This window comes from Diabrotica undecimpunctata, chromosome 6 (genome assembly GCF_040954645.1).
Source record: "Diabrotica undecimpunctata isolate CICGRU chromosome 6, icDiaUnde3, whole genome shotgun sequence".
In the NCBI taxonomy this organism is placed as follows: Eukaryota; Metazoa; Arthropoda; class Insecta; order Coleoptera; family Chrysomelidae; genus Diabrotica; species Diabrotica undecimpunctata.
In genome coordinates this window covers 93,034,984-93,059,598 of record NC_092808.1, presented here as the reverse complement: position 1 = coordinate 93,059,598, position 24,615 = coordinate 93,034,984, and the positions used below count along the sequence as shown (strand labels likewise).

The 24,615-nt window shown below is 32.5% G+C and overlaps 1 protein-coding gene across 1 annotated transcript in view; it reads left to right on the top strand.

The window, feature by feature from the left end:
• Nucleotides 1-5,632: 5,632 nt before the first annotated feature.
• Nucleotides 5,633-24,615, top strand: part of Ktl (BTB/POZ domain-containing protein Ktl) — a 368,982-nt gene continuing 349,999 nt past the window's right edge. Inside the window, exon 1 of the mRNA XM_072534887.1 lies at nucleotides 5,633-6,072. Coding sequence (XP_072390988.1) covers nucleotides 5,657-6,072 — 416 coding nt within the window. The 5' untranslated portion in view covers nucleotides 5,633-5,656. The remainder of the gene's footprint in view (nucleotides 6,073-24,615) is intronic.

The following is a 24,615-nucleotide window of genomic DNA, read 5'->3' as shown; positions in this document are numbered from 1 at the left end:
GTTTGTGGTTTTTGTTCTTCCACTCATAGGTGTTGGTCTAGGCTGTTTTGATGTCCGGGTTTGGGTGCCCATACATTTGACTGAATCTAGGTCCTAAATGTTAAAGGGTTTGAATTTTGTCTAAATTGATCGAAGTTTTGTTGCCGATGTGTTTGCTGAAACTGATTCTGCGGATAAAATTATCTCATTGGTTGCTGCCATTGCGGAGGTGCAAAATTTGGCTGTTGATATAATGGTTTCTGGATAGCTACAGGCATCTACTGTCTCTGAGGTCGGTGTCCTTGATCATTTTCGCTTCTTCCTGATGTTGAAGGTTGACTTATTTGATTTTTTTGAAGGTATCGAACATTATTTTCTTCCTGTACGTATTGTATTGCCGTGGCTAACCTTCCTGGTCTCATTGCTCTGATAACAGAACCCATTGGTTCTCGTAGGCCTGCTAAGAATATTGTAAGAGCTTGTTGATGGAAAAATTCTTGTTTGCTCCTTTTAATATCGGCATTTATGGTACGTTATTCTAGTTAAATATTAATACAACTTAAAAGTCCCATGATCTTTTCATAAAAATGCATAATAGATTCTGTTGAGCCTTGTCTTAAATTTACTAGGTCTCTTGTAAGCGAATTTTCGTCTCTCTGGTCTCCAAAATTTTGAATAATGCGTTTTTTATTTCATCCTAACTTTCGCATCCATATACAGATATAACTTCTTAGGCTCTACCTGTTAATTTACTAATAATACCATAAAGCAAAAATTTTTTTTGTATATTAGCTGCATTAAGTCATAATAATGGTTTAGAAGTATTGTAGAAACTTTAATAAATTCATGTAATTCATTTGGATTTCCGTCAAACTTTGGAAGAATGCATAAATTTTTAACGTCAAATTGTGGAACTGCCATATATTAAAAATTGTCAATATATATATATATATATATATATATATATATATATATATATATATATATATATATATATATTCACTAGTCAAATCAGTATAGTAAATTTTCAATAGTCAATATATAAATATATCAATCTTAATCTACTTATTTTCTATCTATTAATCTCTATGTTTATTAATATATAGTATTTATTAAGCTATTTAATTTTGTCTTTAAATAAGTTTCTGAATATCTCTAAAGTCAATCTAAGGACTTAGAGGAGATATTTTTAAATTATTTTAATCTTTCTGTCAATCTTTTTAAATATTTGTTTAATTTATCTTAAAAATTTAGCTCTGATTCAATCTAATGACTCAGAGGAGTCTGATTTATAAAAAATTCTTTCAAAATTTAATCTTCTTAATTCTAAATAATGATAAAAATCGCTTACAGGATAAAGACGATGCTGATGTGCATTCCTTTGCTCCTGAAGGCTTCTAACTTCTAATTCCCTCGGGTGAACTCTGCAGACGGTTTCCCTGGGCTGATTCTTGGAACAGTGGACAAACACTTAATAGTGACGAGGATCTATAAAGACTCTTTCACTTCCGTACTTTACTCTACGCCAATTATGAATGTTCTTGGGAAAAACACTTTTATAAAAACTGAACTCACAATTAAAACTTTCATTTTCGACTTATAAAGTTTTTAGTAACAACAACAATAAATTAAATCAGATTGAAAATATTGATTTTAACATGGTGTTTTTATATATTTATAATTGCTAATCTTGCTGTTCGATACGTCGTAATTTAGTCCAGAATGTTCAAGCGGTAGCCCCGTGTTGAAATCCAGGTGGTAGAATTCACTGGATGGTAGCGGTCATTGTACTGTAACTCACGTTTCCACCTCTATATTCATTTCACAGTAGGTACGAATTGTCGCAGTTGTCCCACTAACAATTAAAAATTTCAAACAAAGTTTTGAAAGAATAAACAAATAATTAATAAAATGCCTATTAGGTTGTATACCGTCCAAGAAAAAGTGCAACTTGTAACATGGTAATTTTAGGGTCATTCGATACGCGAAGTAATTGATTTATTTATTGTAGCCTTCGAAAATAGATCCCCACCAAGTCTTACAACAGTTAAAAATACCATTAAACTTTTTTAAAACATTTTTAAACTTCGGGATGTGTAAGCAGTTGTAAAAAGTGTCATGAAGGTAATGAACCGCGTGTAAGACCTGTCGATGAGGAGCATCAAAACAGGGTTATTGATATCTGTGCTTTTGTGGAAGCTAGTGAAACCTGCAATAGTGTACAAATTGCTACGAAAGTTAACGTGAATGCTCGAACTGTTCAGTCAGTTCAGTCAAAGGAATGGGTATCACTGTTTTAAAATACAACCAACACAAGAACTGTTTCCGGAAGATAACATTAGGCGGATGGAGTTTTGTGAAATGATGTTAGATTAACAGAATGAAAATGTACACTTTTTAAAAAATATTTTATTTTCTGATGAATCTTTATTTTCATTACATAAAAAACACAATCCATCCGTTGCAAGGTATTATTCTCGGAAAAATATGCACCTTAGTATTGCAGTGCGAACGCAGCATCCGCAAAAGTTAAATGTTTGGACTGGGATGTTAGACGACCATATTGTCGGTCCATTTTTTATCGATGGAAACGGGCCCAAATATTTACAACTTTTACAGAATGAGATCATTCCAGCAGTCCGGCGCCTTCCCGTTAATTTTCAGGAGGTTTATTTCCAACAGGATGGGTGTTCGGCTCACAACTCCAGAGCAACTATTGACTTCCTAAATTAAACGTTTCCTGATTGACTGATAAGTACACGTGGTACAATTAAATGGCCTGCTAGATCCTGTGACTTAGCGCCTAACGATTTCTTTTTTTTTTTGGGTTTTCTCAAAGAAAACATTTATAGGCATCAGTTTAAAAGGGCCACAAACGTAGTCGAATTATGGGCAAAAATACTTCATTTCTCTGCAGGCATTACACCAGCCCTACTCCAAAATACGAGGAAAAATATGTATGACAAATTTGGCTACTGTTTAGTACAAGGAGGTGGAATATTTGAGCCCTTAATTCGCTAATCTGCTTTCCTAATTTTTATTTTTTGTTAGGTACATTTTACGAAGTTTGTAGGTTCTTAATTAGATAATATTTTTTATATTTAAGTTTGGAAGAATTTTATTGTTTTTTTATTTAAAAGTACAAACGATTCTTATTCTGATTTTTTTGCTTCTTTTTTGTCTTATTGTTATAAGCTTTGTCCATAAAATGTGTACACTTTTCAGTGACAATAAAGCATATTACTTATTTACTTACGTATTTACTTGTATTGCTACTAAGGCTAAAAAATAACCAGAAAATTAGTTTTAGAGCATATAATAAATACTCTAGAGATGGGATTGCAATAAATCTTAATTCCTATGGTCAACAAAACAATGTCGTTATCTGTATACAAATAAATGCTAACATCATAAGTTAGCAAACGTGTATTTACTAAATACTAAAAAAAAGACACATTTAACATATGACCATATTTTCATTCATAAACTTATAAATAAACAGATTTTACAGCTCTAAAATAAAAAATCAATTGAACAGAACAAGTTAATTTAATAACTTCTTAGAGTCTCTCAAAAATAAATAAATCAAAATAACTAAAATATGAGCTGCAATCTCGTGAAAAACGTAAAGTTTTAAAATTCAAGAGACTTACTTTACTGTACACGTACTGGACACGTCGGTTCCATCTTTGTTGGCGAGCCACAAATCTTCGAGGGTACATCGATGAGGACAGTTTCTGCATGTAAGAAGATGTTCCATATTCTGTGTTTCTCCACAGTCACAGTTCACATCATCTTGGTCGATTTTTCCCCATTTTGCCATGTTTGAGTTTACTGGAGCGACCCCCGTTCTTATCCGATTCATAGTTTTCCACGTTTTAAAGTCTAGGGACTGGCCGGTCCATTGAACCTGGGGAAGAGGAAAACACTCATCCTGCACTGTTCCAAGGAAGCTTGTCCTAGATTTTAGTCGCTTTCGTGGTGTTCGAGATTTGTATAGGGCATGCCGCTCGTCCGCGATCTGTTTAATTTTCTCTATGTGCTCTGCAACGCCTCTGAGTGTTGAGGGTCTGCAAAACCCGCTGCTTTATATAGATTTGAGAGTGGCGTTGGTTTCATGCACCCGTTACTATCCTGCATGTCTCATTTAGCGCAGTATCAACTTGTTTGGTGTGGGCAGATCTTCCCCAAAAGGGGCACGCATATTCAGCAGTTGAGAAACACAGTGCCTGTGCCGTTGTTCTTAAAACGCCAGGACGTGCGCCCCATTTACTTCCCGTTAGCTTTCTGAGTATGCTGTTCCTAGTTGTTACTTTCCCTTTCGTTTTTATGCAATGCTGTCTGTAGGTGAGGGACCGATATCCAGAGTTACTCCAAGATATATAGGTTGGTTTGTGTGTTCTAATATATTACCATTCCACACAATTTAGAGTTTTCGCTTGGCTTACTTTGCGCGAAGGTGGAAATCGCAGACTTGGGTTTTAGAGGGATTGGGTCTCAGGGAATTCTACAGGTAGTACGCTGCATAATTCAAGAGAAATTAACATGCCACAACTTTCATCCCACATGTAGCAAAATCATTCATTGGATCCTATGTCAATTATTGTAAAATCATAAACGCGTAGTTTTCGTTTATAATAAAACTTGGACAGTTCGTATTAAGGTGTGATGAGAACTTTATGCTAGTTGTAGCAAGGAACTATAGTTTCCAGTACATTTTTAGTGATTTCTTTTTCCGTTTCTTCAAGTTATAAGTCTTTTAACAATGTGATTAGTGTACTTCAGATCCATCTCTTCTTTCTCGTCTTGGCGTGCATTTCAGTAAACAGACAAATTGATCTCTTTTTGGTTTAAAAAACTCAGTGTACTGCTGTCTTAATGTTGAGAAATATTTAGTGTCTCTTCAAAACATAATTTTGTTTCTAAGGTTATGGGATTCTAAATCTATTTACATTTACTACTCGCACACTAATGATATGAAACACATATGATGTGTTGACACATATATGTATCTACCGGCAAAATTATTGAAACTTAGAAGCCAATGCAACAAATAAAATTGTAACAACAGTTACAGTGTAGATTTTAAAATACGAGAATTATTTTGATACATTATGTTATGATACAGTATTTTTCGACGTAAATTGGATTTGGTTCAACGTTGTGTCTGTAGTTACTCGGTTATTTTATGGATAATTCAAATAGTTTTTATATTTACGGTATTACTCCATTCGAAATCTTTCTTATAAATTCAGTTACAGCAACACTGACGATATTGGCGAATAGAGCATACAAAGTTGTGCAAGGACACTGTAACTCAAAATCGCCAAAAATGGTAGTTACAATGTTATTCTATACAGGGGTCGATATAGTTTTGGACCGGTACATATTTTGTTGCATATTAATATATTTTCAGTTTTTTTATTTTTTATTTCTTGTGTCAATAGAATTTTTAAATAATGTGAACTATTAAGGTTTATTTAAGATTATGACTGAATATTACTAAATATACGAAAACTTAATTAAAATATCTGGGAAACATCCTAGTGCCCTTCTGACCCAGTTTACCCTACGGCCCAGTCCGTTACTGTCAGGAGGGGAGAAGAATAGAGAAAACGCGCGATTCTCGATCACAGCAGCTCTGAGAGTCTCCGTCGTCAGTTTGTAGAGAGCCACCATGTCAAATGGGGGTGATTTTCCCGCCGTGATAGAACTTAACGTCGGCGGTGTAGCATACACTACAACACTTAAATCACTCACGAGTCAGCCTGACTCTCTCCTTCATGCCATTTTCACAGGGCGGGAACCTATTATAAAAGATGCGAAAAATCGCTATTTTCTCGATCGCGACGGTGTGCTATTTCGTTATGTGCTGGATTTTTTAAGAGATGGGAACGTAGTGCTGCCGGAGTGCTTCAGAGAGAGGGAGCGACTTAAAATTGAAGCAGAAAAATATATGTTACATGGATTGGTAGAGGCGATTGCCAGCGAGACCAGAAACAGGCCACCTGGGGTTATTACCGTCGGGTATAGAGGCAGCTTCCAATTCGGGAAAGATGGTCTGGCCGATGTTAAATTCAGGAAGTTGTCTAGGTGTGTTAAATGCATGATTCATATTATAATAATTACCAAAAGTTCTTTAGCTTATTGTCTTATTTAATAAATGTTGTTTGCTTGTTTATCTTTTAGTTTAAACTGTTTTAAGACAGACGGAAAAAAATTTGAAAGAGCAAACTTTGTTTATTTTATATTCTGTATATTAGACATATTAACCAAAATAAAAATATTTTATTTATAGTTAGTAGAGATATATTTCTAAATATATTTTGTTCTTCGTGTTTTAGTTTTACAGGTTTTCCTTACACGACAGTTTTTTTCATATCATATTTTATTGAGATTTTTTATACGATAATATCTAAATTATTTGTTTATTTTCCTACAATATCGAGTGTAGTATACAGGGTGTATTTCACGTACTCCGCAATTATTTTTGAACACAATTAAATTGGCAATATAAAAATTTGTCCATTAGCATAACCGTTGTAATTTTAAATCTCCAAAATATTTACAGTCCGCTGTCACGTCCGCTGAACTCAAAACCTACCATCAACTCTCTTATTTTTAAGGGAACGTAATATTTTCCGATTTGGCGTAAAATTTGGCGAGATTTTGAATAAAGACCATATATAAACATTGTTTTAATAGCTTTTTTATTTTCATAAAGGGAGATATTGTCAAATCATCTATTAATTAATTATTAATTACATAATTTTTAGAAGTTTATTGTATTTTCTAATTTAACAATTTTATAAAAATAACATACGTACCCTTCTTAAAAAAATATTAGATTTCCCTATGATGATTACACAACTTTAACATCCACTGCTCAATATATACCACCCTAAGATGTCTTCAGTTCTCTTGATATTTTGCAGTATAAATCCAGTTTCTTGTAACCCGCTTTTTGTCATATAGATCGCAACTTCATTATGCTTAGTTCATCTAGCGCAATGCATTCTCGCCACGTATCGAGTACATTTGCTCTTCATAGATGCTATTGTTTTAATAGCAGCCGCAATCATTATTCTTGTCCCTGAAATGATGTTTGGAACTATAAACTATAACTTTTATAAGTTTATCCCAGCATGGATCGCTAAGCCAATTTAATTCTTTCCACAGATTTTTTAGTAAGTGCTAAAGTTTGTGCATCATAAGACAATATTGGGAGCACAAATTGTTGTTCACAAACCCTTTTTTTTAAGCCTCTCGCTTATTATTTAACATCGTACTTTTTAGTCTGCTGAGAGCCTATATTTCACCTAAAGTTGATACTTTTGCAATTAATTGTAGTTTGAGATTATTGATAAATCTTTTATTGCCGAACTAGGATAAAGGTTACCATGACACAAAATATGTTTATGAAAACCGTCCAACTTTTATACTCCAGTCGTCAGAGACGAAAATGCCACTGGACCTCTAAAAATCATATGAACAAGCTAAATTTTGCTGAGAATGTTAATTTTGTGACTCCAAAAAATATGCAAAAAGGCTTACCACTCCTACTCTCGGCTTCCCTCTAAAACCTTCCCTCGTAGGGAAGGAAAAAATCAATTTATCAACCATCTGTATGTCGTAAAAAATTTTTATATAAAAAATGTAGCTGAGATAATTTTAAACAAAAATGGTTAGAAGCATTTTTTATGTAGAACAAACCGTTCTCTGATCAATTTTAAATAAAATTTGTATTAACTCAACGGTAAAAATTCGATATCTTCTGATCAGAAGGTCTTATCTATTTATCTATCTATACAGCCCTTGCTGTCCAATTTTGGACATAGGCCTCCTCTTCCTTCTTCCACGTCTCTCTATTGTAGGCAGTTTTTATCCAATTCGGGCCTGCGTGCTTCTTCAAGTCATCTGACCATCGCATTTATGACCTTCCACTTTTCCGTTTGTAACTATATGGTCTCCAGTGTATAATCATTTTATTCCATCTGTCGTCTTTCTGTCTTATGGTATGTCCAGCGAACTTCCACTTAAGTTTTGCTATCTGCGTTAATACATCGGTCACTTTTGTTTTGTTGCGGATCCAAGTATTTCTTTTCTTGTCCGATAGCCTGATTTTCAGCATTTGCCTTTCCATAGCTCTTAGGGTCTTTGATATTTTTTTATGTTATCCTTTGTAAACGTCCAAGTTTGAGAACCGTAGGTGAGAACAGGAAGTTTACATTGGTTGAAGATTCTTGTTTTTAAATATTGGGGGTATTTTCTATTTTTTAGTATATAGGAAAGTTTTCCAAAGGATACCCAAGCCAACCGTATCCTTCTCTTTATTTCTCCGGTCTGATTTTCTTTATTTAATTTAATTAGTTGTCCCAAATATACATATTCTTTTACTTGTTCTATAGTTGTTTGTGCAATTGTAATTATTAGTTCTTCTGGTTGGTTGGTCATAATTTTCGTTTTATTATAATTCATTTGTAGACCTATTTTTGTTGATTCGCTATTTAATTCATCCATCATATTTTACAATTCTTCCCTTTTATCTGTTATTAATACAATGTCGTCTGCATATCTTAAGTAATTCAAGTATTGACCATTTATGTTAATACCCTGTTTTTCCCATTGTAATTTCCTCATAACGTCTTCCAAAGCTTGATTGAATAGTTTGGGTGATATAGTGTCACCCTGTCTGACTCCTCGCCGTATCTTAATGGGCTCCGTTTGTTCAACTATTTTGATAGATGTTTTTACGATGAGGAAACTGCAAAAAAAGTTATAACGGTAGATCGTGAAAACGAAATAATGTACCTATGAAAAATTGAGGAAAATTTAAAAAATTCGATTTTCTGAAGGATGTCTGAATTGGTTCATCCCTGGTTCAAATCTAAATTTCCTTTTTTTTTGCTTACGTCATATGAAATTTTCAGTACACAAAAAGGCACCAGGGATAAAATCGTCGTCAAACTTCGTATTGAAATCCGACGGTCTATGTCGACAAAATGAGCTTTAAAGGTGAAAAGTGCAGCTTTCGTAGGCAGTTTTTGTTTTTTGCCGTAAATGAAGTCACTTTCTATAAAGGTCTTTAATAAATAAACGTTGCATGATTTTCGCATTTTTTTATAATTCTCATGAGATCAATAAAATTTATAACTGTCATTGACTGGTCATTATGGAATTTTCATTTTAAGTTTTGGCAAAAAATGTGAGGCATTTGAAATTTCAACTATAAATTTCATGCAATAATTTTTTTGTTAAATTTAAATTCTGCATTTCTTAGGTATATTTCAAATGACTTGTATGTGTTACCAAAACTCAAAACCGAAATTTCATGTTGTAGGTTTTGAATATTGGGCTTTACAAAAACTAACTTTATTAATGGCAAAATAAAAAAAAATTGCATGCGAAAGCTACACTATTTACCTTTAAAGTGCATGTTGATTTTTGTTGATAGGACACTCCATTTTTAAAAGATGTTAAAAAATCCAAATAGATCCAAATAGATAGATTTTTCTACGGTGATTCAAAATGGGGATGTATAAAACAACACTTTTCCAAAAAAAAAACAGAACCTTCTATGACCAATAGGAACCTTATTATGTATTTTAATTTGAAAATACTCCAAATTAAACTACTTCTTATGATCTGCAACTTTTATTTAAACCATTTTTCTCTAGAATATTTATGAAATACATTTTAGAGGCAAAAAATAGTTTTCCAGATTTTTAAATTGTTTAAAAAAATAACATAGCAAAATCAGCTGTACGATTACCTCTAAAATATTATGTCTTATATGGTATTTAAATATTATTCTATGTTTGTTCCTAAAAATCTCTTCACTTTATATTTATTTATGTTCTAACTCAGGGCATTTAAGTTACCCAATCCAATAGTCTACTCAAACCATTCTGTAATGAACTATAATACTTACCATTTTTTGTACTCTACAAATTTTTAGATCATCAGGATAGAGAAGAATATTACTAGGATATAAACAATTGTTAATATTGTTTACGAAGCAATAAAAAAGCACAGGAGATAAGTGTTCACCCTGTGGAACATCAAATGTTACAATGATAGTAGATGATAAAAATTGAATAATTTTCACAACTTGAGTTATATCAGTGTCGTAGTTTTCCATCCAACCTAATAAGTTAGGGCATTATGATTTACTCTATTTAATGTCTTGGATAAGTCAGTACAAATTACATCAACCTGACCATACCCTTCAAAAGCATCTAATAAGAATTCTTTAAAACTGAAAGATTGGTAATAGTAGAACGAAATAAACCGACGTTTTTCGGGCATTAAAGTAGGATTCAATAACGGAATTAAAATTTTTGATATCGCTTTGGTAGTTTTCAATATTTTCTCTATTGTCACTTTGATGGACTGGAGTAATATAATTTTTCTCTTGTATATATCTGGAAAGACGTCTAAACTACTTGATAAACTAAACTTTTTTTATAAGGTACTAATAACTAAAATAAATCTACAATATGAATATAGGCGATATATTATGAGGTCCACAACTGAATTTTAGATTAATCTTAGATATAAATTTAAATACATTTAACCCAGGAATATCATAAATTTCCCAACAAAAACTATCTATTATTAGAGTTTAGAGCTGAACTAAAAAATTTACCAAACAAATTTGCTATGTTTTGGGAGGTGTCAGAAGTTATATTCTTATATTTTGTTGTGTTTGGCAAATTAAAATATGTTAGTTTACTATTTACATAATTCTAAAAATATTTTTTATCATTCATAGCAGTTTATACATTATTAAGATGAATCTGATGTTGATCAGAAAGACGGTATTAGATTTAATTTCGATGCAGGTTATCCGCAAGCCGCTTATATCCCATCAGAGTGACATATGCAGTTACTCTGTCTCATCAGACTACTTGATGTCCATTTTTACACTTCTTGAAAAAAACTTTATTATTGAACTTGTTTACAATACTTTTCCAGACTGAAAACTTTTTCTATGTGGGATAAATCTTAGAGAATTAGTAACACTGTTTCCTCCTTTATAGTTATTCGCCTCGAATAACTGGTCTATCAGTTACCGGTTGAAACCAATAGGGTGGATCCATAGTATGGAGCTAATCTCTCAAAATGAACTACGGATTAACTTCTAGCTGAAAACTGGATTCGGTAGATTAGATCGTTTATTTTTTGCAGGATGGTGTACGGGCTTTTCCAGTTTCGTTAAACTTCGCACAAAGTTATTTCTTACGTGTGAGATTTTATAGTCATACTGGGTCCCTTGTTTCGAAAGTGATACCTGTAGCATACATGTCAAGCCTGGCCTTGGTTTTATCACTTTGAAGTTTGAAAATTTTACGAGCAAATTCGTAAACTTTTTCTGATATTTCTTTAAAATTTTCGATGTACGTCAGATATGAACGTTCTTCTTGGCAGAAAGGCAATGTTCCAAAAATAAGATCTTAAGGAAGCTTTATTTCTCTTTTGGTGATCATTATCGATAAAGATGAAGATGAAGAAAAACCAGTTGATTCATGATTGAAACTTCTATAAGCTAACAGAAATAAATAAGTTAAGGTATTCCAATATTTTTGATTATCAGTGACAAACATTGAAAGGTATTAACAAACAGTTCTATTATGTTTTCCACTATTTCATCTGATTGAAAATGCAGAGACGTGGTGTAAATTTTCCTAATACCCAAGATTTGCATTAATTCATGCCATAATTCTAATTCAAAGTTTCGTCGTTCATCAGAACTTAACTCTAAAGGAACTCCGTTACTTGATACGACGTGTGTTATGAAAGCTTGTGCTATTGTAGTCGATTTGTCATTAGTAATAAAGATATTGTGCCATTTTATCATGACTTCTTGTTTTAGTGCCTTTTCTGACATTACATAAATCGCATTTCTTACACAAATATTTTATATCTCGGCGGCAATTGATCCAGTAAAATCTGTCTTGAACTTTGGTAAGTGTTCTTTTAACTCGAAAATGTCCTTTTGAAAGGTTGGAAAGACCATTTAAAATAATAATAAGCTCCAACGCTCTTTAAACTTGTTCTTGAATATCTAATTAGATGGTTGACGGTAAGCAAAAATAACATACTTACAAACAAGTCTACCCAATTAGCAGTATACGCAGATGATATAAACATAATGAGCAGAACAGTGAATGCAGCGGAAGAAACCTACATTGAGTTAAAACAGAGTGCAGAAGCAGTAGGGCTAACAATAAATACAAATAAAACAAAACTACTCATACAAACCAGATCAAATAGACCGGTGCAACAACACTTTATTGAGGATATAGAACATGTAAATAGATTCACATACGTAGGAATGGATCTGGTCGCAAGCAATGAAGAAGAACCGAAAATAAATAGAAGGCTTGTGCTGGCAAATAAAGCCTATTTTGCGATGGGCCACATATTCAAATCGCGAGATGTACACCGGAAAACAAAACTCCGGGTCTATAAAACAATAATCAGGCCCATAATAAGTTATGGTTGTGAAACATGGGTGGTGACACAGAAATCTGCCAATGCATTAGATGTGTTTAAAAGAAAAATATTACGTAGGATCCTGGGCCCAATAAGTGAAAACAACAACTGGCTAATTAGGTATAATAGAGAAATATACGAGCAATATAGCGAACCAACTCTAGCACAACATACTAAACTGCAGAGATTACGATGGGCAGGGCACGTGGTCCGCATGCATGAGAATAGAATCCCCAGAAAATTATTAAATGCAAGAATGCAGGGAAAAAGACCTGTTGGAAGACCTAAAAAGAGATAGGAAGATGAAGTCGATGAGGAAGCCAGGAACTGCCTGGGAACGCGTTCATGGAAAAGAACAGCGGTAAATCGAGATGATTGGTGAAGCCTGTTGAATTAGGCCAAGGTCCGATTTGGGCTGTAGCGCCATTGGATGGATGGATGGAATAAGTCTTACTCCATTTTTAAGCCATTTCGTATGACATTTATTTAAGTCATTATCTTTCTTTTGGCTCTCTTTGAGGTTTTCGAGGGAAGTCCGATCGTTATATTTTTTACGAAATTCCGTACGATTTATTCCACATGGAAAAAGTCGCTTGATGAAAAAGAAGAAGTCCTTGTTAGACACTTTTATAATGTGATTTTTGCAGTACCACTTGTTGAACTTTCCGTACTCGATCAGGAATTTCCCACTTTCGATATACTAGACCATTGTAAAGATACAGAAATTGACACCTGTTCTCTTAACTTTTTATTTTAGTTTTGCTAATTCATAGTTGTTTCTTCAAATGTGCAACTTTGGATTCCAGAGTTTTTCTTCTGTGGTCAATTGTAGAAAATTGATTTTTTAGACAACTATATCTATTAGTATTTCATTATTAGGTTCTTCTGTCCTTGCCTGTGATTGGCTTCTGCAATTATTTTGCATATGCAATATTCTTTTGCAATTAAAACACCTTCTGTTTTAATTTTGAGATTTTTGTTTAAAGATTCTGCAGTATGCTTAACATCTGGGATAAAATAGTTTGTTGGTTATCTGCAGTTGCGACTCCTTCATTTTCTCGAAATCGTATTTCTTTTCATTTTGGGCTAGATCTAGAAATGCTTTTCGCCGCTTCATACACCGGAGCTAAGATTAGTGCTTTATCTAGCGTTTTGTTGCATTATAATTGGAGAGCTTGTTGCATTTTAATATCCTGTAATTCATCTATGAATACCTGTATACCAATTTGTTGCAGAAAATCTTTAGGTACCTGTGGTTACGCGAAATGCAATATTCTTTAAATATCAGCTTTATATTCTGGAAAGCTTTCGTTATGCTTTTAATATTGAACTTTCAGCTGACTTTAAAAAGCCTGCTTTAGATGCTTCTGGTCATATCTTGTCTCTAAAGCTTAAACGAGAGAGTTATAATTGTGTGAATCTTATAGAAGAAATTGTAAGACGGTTCCTACCTGTCTTCAAAGCGACACTACCTAGGAAACTGTCATTTCTTTCTTAGTGCAGTTATTTGCTACAGTCGCAGCTTCGAATTGAAATCGATAAGTGTCCCATGCTGTTTGACCATCGAATGTGGAAGGTTTTAAAATATTGCTAGTTTTAACTGTGTCTGGTTCAACTATAGAAGATGATAGAGCTGTTTCTTTTGATTCAATATTAGTAACTGAAACAATATTAGATAAAGAGGCTTGGGTATTCATTTTTGTTTCTAACTCAACTATTTGTCTTTCTTAATTACAATTTAGATCGTTTTGCTGTTGTAATATTTTATTTTCTAAATTGGTTTTTATATCGTTCTATTGTTCTTCTATTTTATCTATTCTACTAGTAATTTGACTTACCTCTAACTTGGGATAAACTATTTATGATTTCTATCTTTACTTTTCTACGTCCCTCATGTGCCTGTTTCTTTTCTTGCCTACGATTCTCCATGGCCTTTTTCTTTTCTTCTCTACGCTTCTTATTTTTCGCTTTCTCTTCTCGCCAACGTTTCTTATTTTCCTCTTTCTTTTCTTGTTTCATTTATTAAACCATGCGGAGAGTCTAACGTATTCATTTCTTTATCAAATTTAGTAGATCTTTTATTAACCATAAGCAATTACTTAATACTCTTTTTTCTTTCTGTTTTCTTAAAAATAACACCAACTTGTTTAATACTTATACAAACTAACAACTTTATACTTCAAAACTCAATATAATGTTATAAACTGTCAATAATTTTTGTTTTTATATGATTTCTGACGTTTCTGACTTCACTAGACATTTGAAGATTGGCATCTAGAATATTCTAGACCTCTTCTTTTTCGTCAAGGCTTTTTTTCTATGTGGTATTAATCTTATTGAATTTCGTAACAATTACCTTACACACGATTTACATAGTCTTCGTACAAACTTAATAGAGAGTTTGGAGATAAATAAACACCTCTCATTAGATACTTTTGTTTTTCAAATAAAATTTCAACGAACTTACTTCAATGTTTTCACATTGATGATTTATTAAAACTGAAGAAATATTACTATTTATTGCTATAAGAACTCCTCCAAGTTCACTGTATATACTATGACATAATGAGGTTTCTGTAAATAACAGTATATCCTAGTGATATATAGTTATCTCATCGAGCAAAAAGACAAAAGAGGAAATCTAATCGTTATAAAAAAAAGATCAAAATTCATAAAAGTGGCCTCTTAATATGGCGGACATACTCGGGAATGCAAAGGCGCCAAATTTAAGACTATGTTCCAATATTATTATAAGCACTATGTTCCAAACACTTAAAATACTTGTTTTAACACAGTAGAGCATAATAAAATTTTAATTAAATAACGATAATAGTCTAAAATGTGACACAATTGTTAAAAAACTTCAATATAAATAAGATTTCATATGACAGTTGGAACAAACAATAACATAACCCAACTAAATTTGATTTCTTAAACAAGGACAGAGACTATCTTTCCTTGTTTAATGTTGCCTCTCAAAATGCCACTTCCCGTCTAACAACATTTTTGCCCCCACCACCTTTACATTCCCCCTTCTGTCTTTTTGCTCGATGAGTTATCTATTAATATACACTTGAGTGCAAAATAATCGACTTAAAATTATTTTACGAAAATATGTCTCATGTTTCAATCTATGTAAAACGTGTAAATTTAAAAATGTTTAGTGTAGAATCATTAACCTCATTATTGAGTTTTTTAAAAAGTTTTACTTTTGAGTGAATCGGATGACGTATTAAAAATAAAGATTGTAACAAGTAGAGAGGGTGTCAAAATTAGATTCATTGAAATTATACACACCGACTTGTTTCAGTTAACATCCTACGTATCAATTTCCATACCAACCCACTAATATATCAGTCCTTTTTACGAAGTTCACAAGTGCAATACAAATGGATACCACATCCGTCAAAGCAGCTCAAGCAGTAGCATTATTAAGAGAAGGTCTGAGCCAGAGGGCCGTGGCAAATGACTAAATTTAATCCAATTAGCTGTGCCGAGTGTATCGTCGGTAATATACTGGTGATTATGTCCGCTGACAAGGAGGACGCTGTAAACGAATAACAATGGAGGGAGATCATCGATTTCTTGAATCGAAATTCCTGAGAAATCGATATTTGACTGGTGCTAATCTTAAAGAAGAGCTTAGAGAGGTCCGAGGTGTGGTCACGAGCGTTTGAACAGTTAGAAGGAGACTTAAGGCAGCCAACCTGTCACCAAAAAGGCAGCTACTCCAGCTACTCCAAGATAACTCCAGCTTTGAAATAAAGGCGATTAGAATTTGCTCACCAAAATCTGAATTAGGACAACTATCGATGAAGTCAGCTACTATGCTCCGACGAAATTTGGACCTTCCTACATGGCAACTACAAGAGGCGTCGAGTCTATAGAAGGCCATAAGAGCGATTTGCTCAATATTATATGTATACGAGAAACTGTGTCATACGGAGGTGGCTCTTGTTTGTTTTGTGCAGGCATTTTCATGGATGGGAAAATCGAGTTATTTTTCGTGCTTGGTGTATGATTTAGAGGAGGTAACGGCGGATCGTTACATCTGAGATATTTTGGAGGAACGTGTAGTTCCATACGCGGGATTTATTGATGATGCCTTTATTTTAATGCACGATAATGCACCATACCATACGAGTTACCACCACCTATCTGACTGAGATCGGTATACCTACAATAAATTGGTCTGCGTTGAGAATGGACTTAGATCCAATAAAGCATATTTGGAATGAGCTTAAAAAAAGGGCCCGGTACAGAAATCATGCATCAGGGAGCATAATGGAATCGAGAGCTGCTTAATGATGAATGAGAAGCAATGCTTCAAGAATTTATTGAAAAAGTCATCTGATTCATTCAAAATCTGTTGGAAAGTGTAATTAGAAGTAGGGATGGAAATATCAAATACTGAAAAATAAAGAAAATCCTTTTTTTGTACCGGAATCGTTTAATTTACTTTGTAGCGTTTGACCTGAAGATTTGACCTTTGCAAAGTGTAGAAAGCGAAACCGGTCGTTTGGTAGTAAAATTAAATTGATTGTGAGTAAGTCTAATTTTATTTCTTTTATCTACCGAATTCATTTTTTTAATTGATGATGTTCAAACCGTTTGCGTTCGTTCCAATGATAAAACGTTGCATATTGTTTCGATGTTGCGATGTTCGTATTGCATATTGTTTTTATAATGCGCCCTCCAAATCATGCAATAGCCGTTTTTGTAAGTTCAATAATAAAGCTATTGTTTGCACATTATATATTTTTATTTTCATACTTCTTACATTGAAACAGGAGGTGTAATCTCAAATCTTGCTTTTAATTCGTTTATTTTGCACTTTATTTTGTACATTTAAAAAGATATAGTAAGTTTTAGTTTCTGTTTTCATTGTTTTTTTTATATGTTTGATTACGGTATTATTATTGCTATTTTAATATTGAGTTATAAGTAGATCGCAGTTTTCATCTCTTTCGTTGGATAAAAATTTGAGCCATGCCGTTTGTAATATCACTTCCCTTGTATATATTCTTTCTTGATTTACGGGCACTTAAATTATGTAGGTACACTAAATATGCATAACTATGTACAATTCTGTCATTTCGTAATAATAAAACACAGCAATATTAATTGAGAGTGGCCAGAATATAAATGGGTGCCAAAGAGGCAGTACATTTTTTTGTACAAAATAGAAGGCTAAAGAGGAATGAACAATTAGAAAGCTTTTTGGGATAAATTTGTAATTAGCAGTTACATGATATGTATGACTATAACTGTGTAGAACAAAAATACAGAACCATCGAAAAATTCCTAATTATAAAAAGTTGGGAAATTGATAAAGCACAAAAACACCAATTTATTATAATTGAAGGCTTCCGTAATCAGACTATATATTTGACATCACTAATTGTCTTCCTGATTTGGAACGTGTCTTTTTTGAATTACTGATAAGTGGGTTAATTTTAACATTTTAATACATTTGTATGTATCTTCTTCAGGAGCAGGGTAGGTTTATTGGTTACAGTACCTCAAGAATTAAACGTACTCCGAGGCGAAAACCGACAGCCGAAATAGCGATTTACATACAGTAACTCAAATACTCAATGTGCCAATCAGCCGTGAAACTCAGTATGAATTTACCTTTTTTTTAAGCCGGTTAAAACGAAAAGTCAACCCTTCTTTTAAAGGAGATCTACAATTATAGTGAAACGATTGAAATGGAAAAACACACATCCAAAAATATGGTTCAAATCCAAAAGACGATTAGTTAATAATAGTATTCATTGGCATGACTTAATTATTCTGCAGATGTTTTCTTGCATATTTTTCAGTTTTAATTATTACATACCTATTTATTTGACGTTTCCGCTTTCCGAAATAGTTTTTAATGCACATTTGTTTGAATAAACAAATTATGTTACATTTTATTAATTGGAAAAAAGGTATTAAAATAGTTTAGTTTAAAAATATAAATATAATATAAACTAGATTACCTTAAAATATTATTGTCAATACTTTACCGTGTTCCTAGGAAGTTTTTTTAAAGCATAGTTAGTTTGATTGCGTGGATTACTTAATAATATAATACTCGAACTTAGTAACTCCTGTCTGAAGATTGTGTCCCTTGGAATAAGTAATATTTTGTTGTGAAACTTATATTCTGTCTTACGAGTCTCTCTGGCAAGAGACTCAAATTAAATTGAAACGCAACCGGCTATGTATATTTATTATATTCTGTTGTTAGTAGTTATATTTTTTATATAGAAGACAACCTACGAAAGAAAATACGGAAATTGTTTTAAAAATACAAATTTTTCAAAAATAAAACTTTTATTTTATTTTTTGATACTTGAAACATATAATCTGCTTTCTCCCTTACACTTCTGTATACTGATCTAAGCAATACTCTCTCGCTATAGCATAAAGCTCTTCTAAAATAATCTATCTATTTGATGTATTTTTTATTTATAAACTAGCTGACCCGGCGAACTTCATATCATTTCAGAATTAAATGTCTAAGAAATTAACAGACAATAAAACAAAAAAAAAACTCTTAAACATATTATACAAGAAAAAAGTTAAAATAATTAAATACTTTCTGATAAAAATATTTTTATTTTTTTTGTGTTAAATAAATACAGTGTGTAAAAGCCAAATGGAATAAATTCATTATTTAGGTTACTGTACACATTTTTAAAAAATCCCGAAACACGTCAAATTTAAATTATAACTTGACATTCTTTAACGTGAAAATGCAACCCCTACCATCAACCCCCTTAGAATGACAGGTATAACCTCCAATTTTTAAAATAGAAAGTATAGGCTTGTGATACATCATTTGAAAGCTCTTTTCATTCTCCATTCAAAAATGTTGTGGCTTTCAAGTTTATTAAGATTAGTTAAGATAAAATAAATTAAACTCATGTAGTTACCGAAATTCGGTACACACTATACAATCAAAAACTAAAATGTAATGCAAAACGTAATAAAATGGGATAAGAACTATAAATATTTTTAAGTTTCTACAATAGTCTAAACTACTAAATGGTTACACCGAAAAAAAGTTTTTCCAACTGAACTAATAGGAGAGGAAATTAACTACTAAATAACACTTATCCTACCAATTTTTTTCAGCGAGATGATTTTTTCTCTATGCAACTTTTTGCATTTAATTCAAGAAAGTGTCAGGTAAGTTTGTCAAGAAAATTACATTTTGTGCATAAGGAAAATGCATGAACAAAGTTTATAACGATGGTCCACGAGTTATCTGGTGCCCAGGATGGACCTCTTATCTTGAAGTATATTAATATCATTCTAAATTAGTCGACAGTTATTTTTTTGGGGATTTTCAAGGTTGCAAGATACGAATATAATAACGACGACAGTCTTCAAGTTACCTGTACCCAGGGTGGACCTCGTCTCCGAGAGTGTTATGTTATTTTCATTCGAAATCGGTTGACACTCATTGCTCGAAGTTTTAGAAGTCGCTGAATACAAATATTATGGCGGTAATAGTTCTTGAGCTCCCTGGTAAAGGATGGACCTCTACTTAGTTAACACCACACTTTCATTAAAATTTTACCAAAAAAAGTCCACACTAGGCACCAGATACCTTGGATATCATCGCCGTCGTAATTTTTGTGTTCAAGAATCCCAAAAACCTCCAAGTAATGACTTTTGTCATATTTTAAATAAAAATAACATAAAACTCCAGGAGACAAGGGCCACACTGGGCTTCAGGTAGCCCGAGGATTATTGCTGTCATAATATTCGTGTTCATCTACCTCAACAATCCCGGAGTAATGATCTATGACTGATTTCGAATGAAAATAACATAAAACTTCAGAAGACGAGGTTCAATCTAGGCACCAGGTAAGTAACAAAAGTAAATTCATGCCAATATTTTCTTGGCTGTAAATTTTTTATTTTCTATGCACTTTGAAAATACATTTTTTCTATACACTAAATGCAAATTTCATTTTACCACCGTGAATTTTATTCACAATTTTCCTGATACTCTCCTGGTACACTTCGTTTCCTAGACTATAAATGCAGAAGCAGTATTGTTACTGAGACTGTTACTGTTATTGAGATTGATGTGGAGGGGATGCGTGTTGTGACAAATGAAAGTATGCGTTACCTTCGAATAAACTTATTACTTATTACAATACCTTAGAATGGTTCCTTTGTTAATTCGGTAAGAGTATTGGTCGTTTTGAATAAAATAATAGAGAATGCTGGCGAACTTAAGGCAAATTTTAAGAGGCTGCTATGGAGATTTTTAAGATCGACTAGCAGGTCTCCAAAAATTAAAAGATTTCAAATGAAAACAAATGGGTATTCAAACGTGACGAGTGAAAGTTATGGATGAGTGGCAAAAGAGAAACGACAAAAGGGTGAGGGCAAATTGATCCCCGTATCTAATTACTAATCTTAAGACTTAAGTCGGCCAAAAGAACGATAAGATTAACTACCATCTAATTAGGTGTTAATATAAATACCTAAAAATAAATTGAACTTAGATAAGAGGATTACAGTGAAGGTTCTAAAAATTTATGCTTCCTAATAATTGGAATCCAGTAGATGTCGTGATTGCAAGAGTAAAGAAATTAAAATAAAAAATTAGGAACAAGAAATGGATAAAGCATTCCCCGTTAAATTGACAGTAAAGATAAAATTTTTATATTTTTTTTTTCACCAGGCATCTTTTATTGTACCTACAAGGCATGAGGGTTTTCGAACGTAAGCGGATCAATATATGCACAAATAGTCAAGCAGCTATGGGGATATTTAGAAGAATGGAGGTATGTAGTCGTGAAGCTAATGTGGAAATGCTAAACAGCAGTGTTTACGGCAAAAATTTTTTTCTACTGGAAAAGTATACCCGTTCAAGCACATGGTAAATTGTATACTGGACGGACATGTGCTTATAAGGAGTAATATGTAATAGAGAAAGTATTAGGAAAGTGCTGCTGGAATTAAACAGAAAGTAGCTTAAAATCATAAATGGCTTTGTTACTGGACGATTATCGGTCAAGGGACACCTGCATACAATCGTATGTTTCATAAAAACTTAGACTATAGAGAACCGGCAACAGTCAATCTACAAATTTGGCAAGACTACGAAAATATTTTAGAGACTACTGAGTCACTTCAAAAATATATGGTACCCATCTATTAGCCCTTTAAAAGCTATTACAGGGTTCCTTACTTCTGGAGTAAATAAATGAAGGATGTACAATAAGCAAATTTGCTAAATTACGATTAGTTTATAATAGATGACTTCCGGAAAAGACATCAGCGAAAATATTTTTATAGAAGTATAGTGGAAATGCGATAACGAACGAGTGAAAAATTTCTCTTACACCTCCATCCTTCATCCCATAGTATAGGTGTTTAGACAATAGTGGCCTATGTAATATTTTCTTTTCTCACGATAAGATCCCTTATTTTATGGAAAACAGTTCCCGCAGTTTTCTTTATCTAACGTAAATACGTAAGATACCTTAACATTGTTGTTTTAACGTTAGACCAATATATTAAATTATTAATAGCTAATCCTTATAGCTTTTATACTACAAACATGAATATTCAGTAATGCAATTAGCTTTACAAATCAACTTGATTAAATCATTAACGTAAGTGATTAATTAATTTCTCTAGTCACACCTTTATACAGTATTACGTAATTATCGTATATAAATCAATATTATTTTACGAAGTTCTCTTCAACAGCCGTTATTTATTAATTAAACCAAAAATATAAAAACCATGATTGCGAAAACAAAGGGACATATCCAGCGAAAAAAATAAAAAATTGTATTATCGCCTTTCAAGAATAATACTATCAGTATATATATATATATATATATATATATATATATATATATATATATATATATTAAGGAACACTCGAAGAGTGGTGGGTTTTTCTGTCAAAGTGAAGAAATAAAAGACAAAGAAGGTGGCTACTTCATCTATTTATTGAAGACGTTTCGCTTTCTAACCAGAAAGCATCATCAGTTCATCTAAAAATAACAATATGAGAAACCAAACATCCATAGAAAAGTTATTATAAGTGTGTTACCTCAAAAAAATATGTAGCAGTCAAAGATATTAAATGTGTAAAGAAGCTTACGACAATGGACATTACAAGATTATGTTGTATAACCAATTAATTGGAACTCAATACAGTTTATAAATTAACTCAAACTTAGCACAGCAAAAGACATGTGGTAACTGTAGATGTATATAAAAAATATGTAGAAAACATTAATTTATAGAGAACTAAAAAGCAATTTTAACAGGTACGTTATTCTGTTTGTACAGTTTAATAAGTTTTTCAGTAACTTGAGGAAAATAAGGTAGGATTGAGTAATGGGTGGTTGGAGTCCCAAGTACAGTATTAGGTAGAACAGTGTTATTAATGGAATTATTTGATCTCTAATGGGATTATTTGATTTTTGATCTGTTCTGCCTAATACTGTACTTGGGACTCCAACCACCCATTACTCATCCCTACCTTATTTTCCTCAAGTTACTGAAAAACTCATTAAACTGTACAAACAGAATAACGTATCTGTTAAAATTGCTGTTATGAATGCTAAGACTGTCAGGAATTTATTTTTTAAAACAAAAACACCCTTGTCCCTTCTGGAACAAGTAAATGTCATCTACCACATACCTTGTGCTGAGTGTGACTCATGCTACATCGGGCAGACAGGGAGACTACTGAGAGGGCGTCTTACGACACACCGCAGTGATATCAACTTATCTAAGCATACTTGTGCTCTTGCCAGCATGCTATTAATACTAAACACAAATTGGACTTTAATGAAGTTAAGAGTCTTGGCTATGAACGTAATCTCGTCAAAAGGCAGTTTTTGGAAATGTGTTCAATACTTAAACACCCTAACGCTCTTAATAAGAGAACGGACATTAGTAACTTGAGCCTTTATCATGCAATAATATTGCAGAATTAGGCTTAATATGTTGTTTACTTTAAAATTGTCCCCTAAGGTGTATTTTCTATCATATTTTCATATTAAATAATTTCAAATTAAAATAAATTAAAATATTTTCTTACTTTTTTAACTTTCATTCAACTTATATTTTATTGATTATTTTGTCAATGTTACTTTTACATATGTGAAATAATTTTTCTGATCAAATAGTTTAATAAAATTTTATAATTAAAATTGATTCATAGAATCTTTATTAGTCTCAGTTCCAAATGTTATGAACCTTGGAGTGTTGGAAGTTGAATCAATCTTCACCTGTTAGCTGGCTATTCAGCCACAACGTAGACTATTTAAATACGCCTTGCTGTTCTGTCATATTTTGACCTCAAGGCCACTGTCTTTGCTCGTTGGTTGACGTGTGTCCTACCTGCTAGTCTCATTTCACCGACAGCAACTGGGAAGCTTAAGAGTGGAAACTTTATTATATATATTTTTAAATATCACTAGAATTCAATCTTAATCAATTTAATAATGTTACCTAAAGTTAAAATTAAATTTAACTAATAATATACTGTTGGAAGTGCATCTGATGATCTTTTTAGTTCTCTATAAATTAATGTTTTTTACTTAAGTTTTTTACATATTTTTTATATACACGTACAATTACTACATGTCTTTTGCTGTGCTAAGTTTGAGTAAATGGTGACAAACAGGGTTCAGTAAAATATGTGAAATAGAAGAACCCATAGATATTCCAAACACTTTCAGGGAATACTGATCACTGAAAACAAGAAAATAATTAAAAAAAAAATAATTTAACTTATCAGTAACTGCATGTCATGAAAGGAAGAATTCTTCTGGTTCATCTAGTTCGATGTTTCCGATATAAATATTTAATAAATCGCCCAGCTCTACCATCTGTCTGTCAGCTTATTTCCTGTGTTGAAGTGGGAGCATGATTCAAAATTATAAATATGATCCTAACTATGAATGCTTATATTTTCTTTTTAAAAGTCGTTTTTCGTCGATTGTTAGGATATGACATGATTGATCTGTTTTTAAGACCTTATCAACTACAGCTACAATCACTGACAGAATGAGAGATAAAACGCCGATATGTTAGCAATCTTAGCACTTGTCAAGAGTGTTCTCGCTAAATAGCGTTATGTAATTTAGATGACAG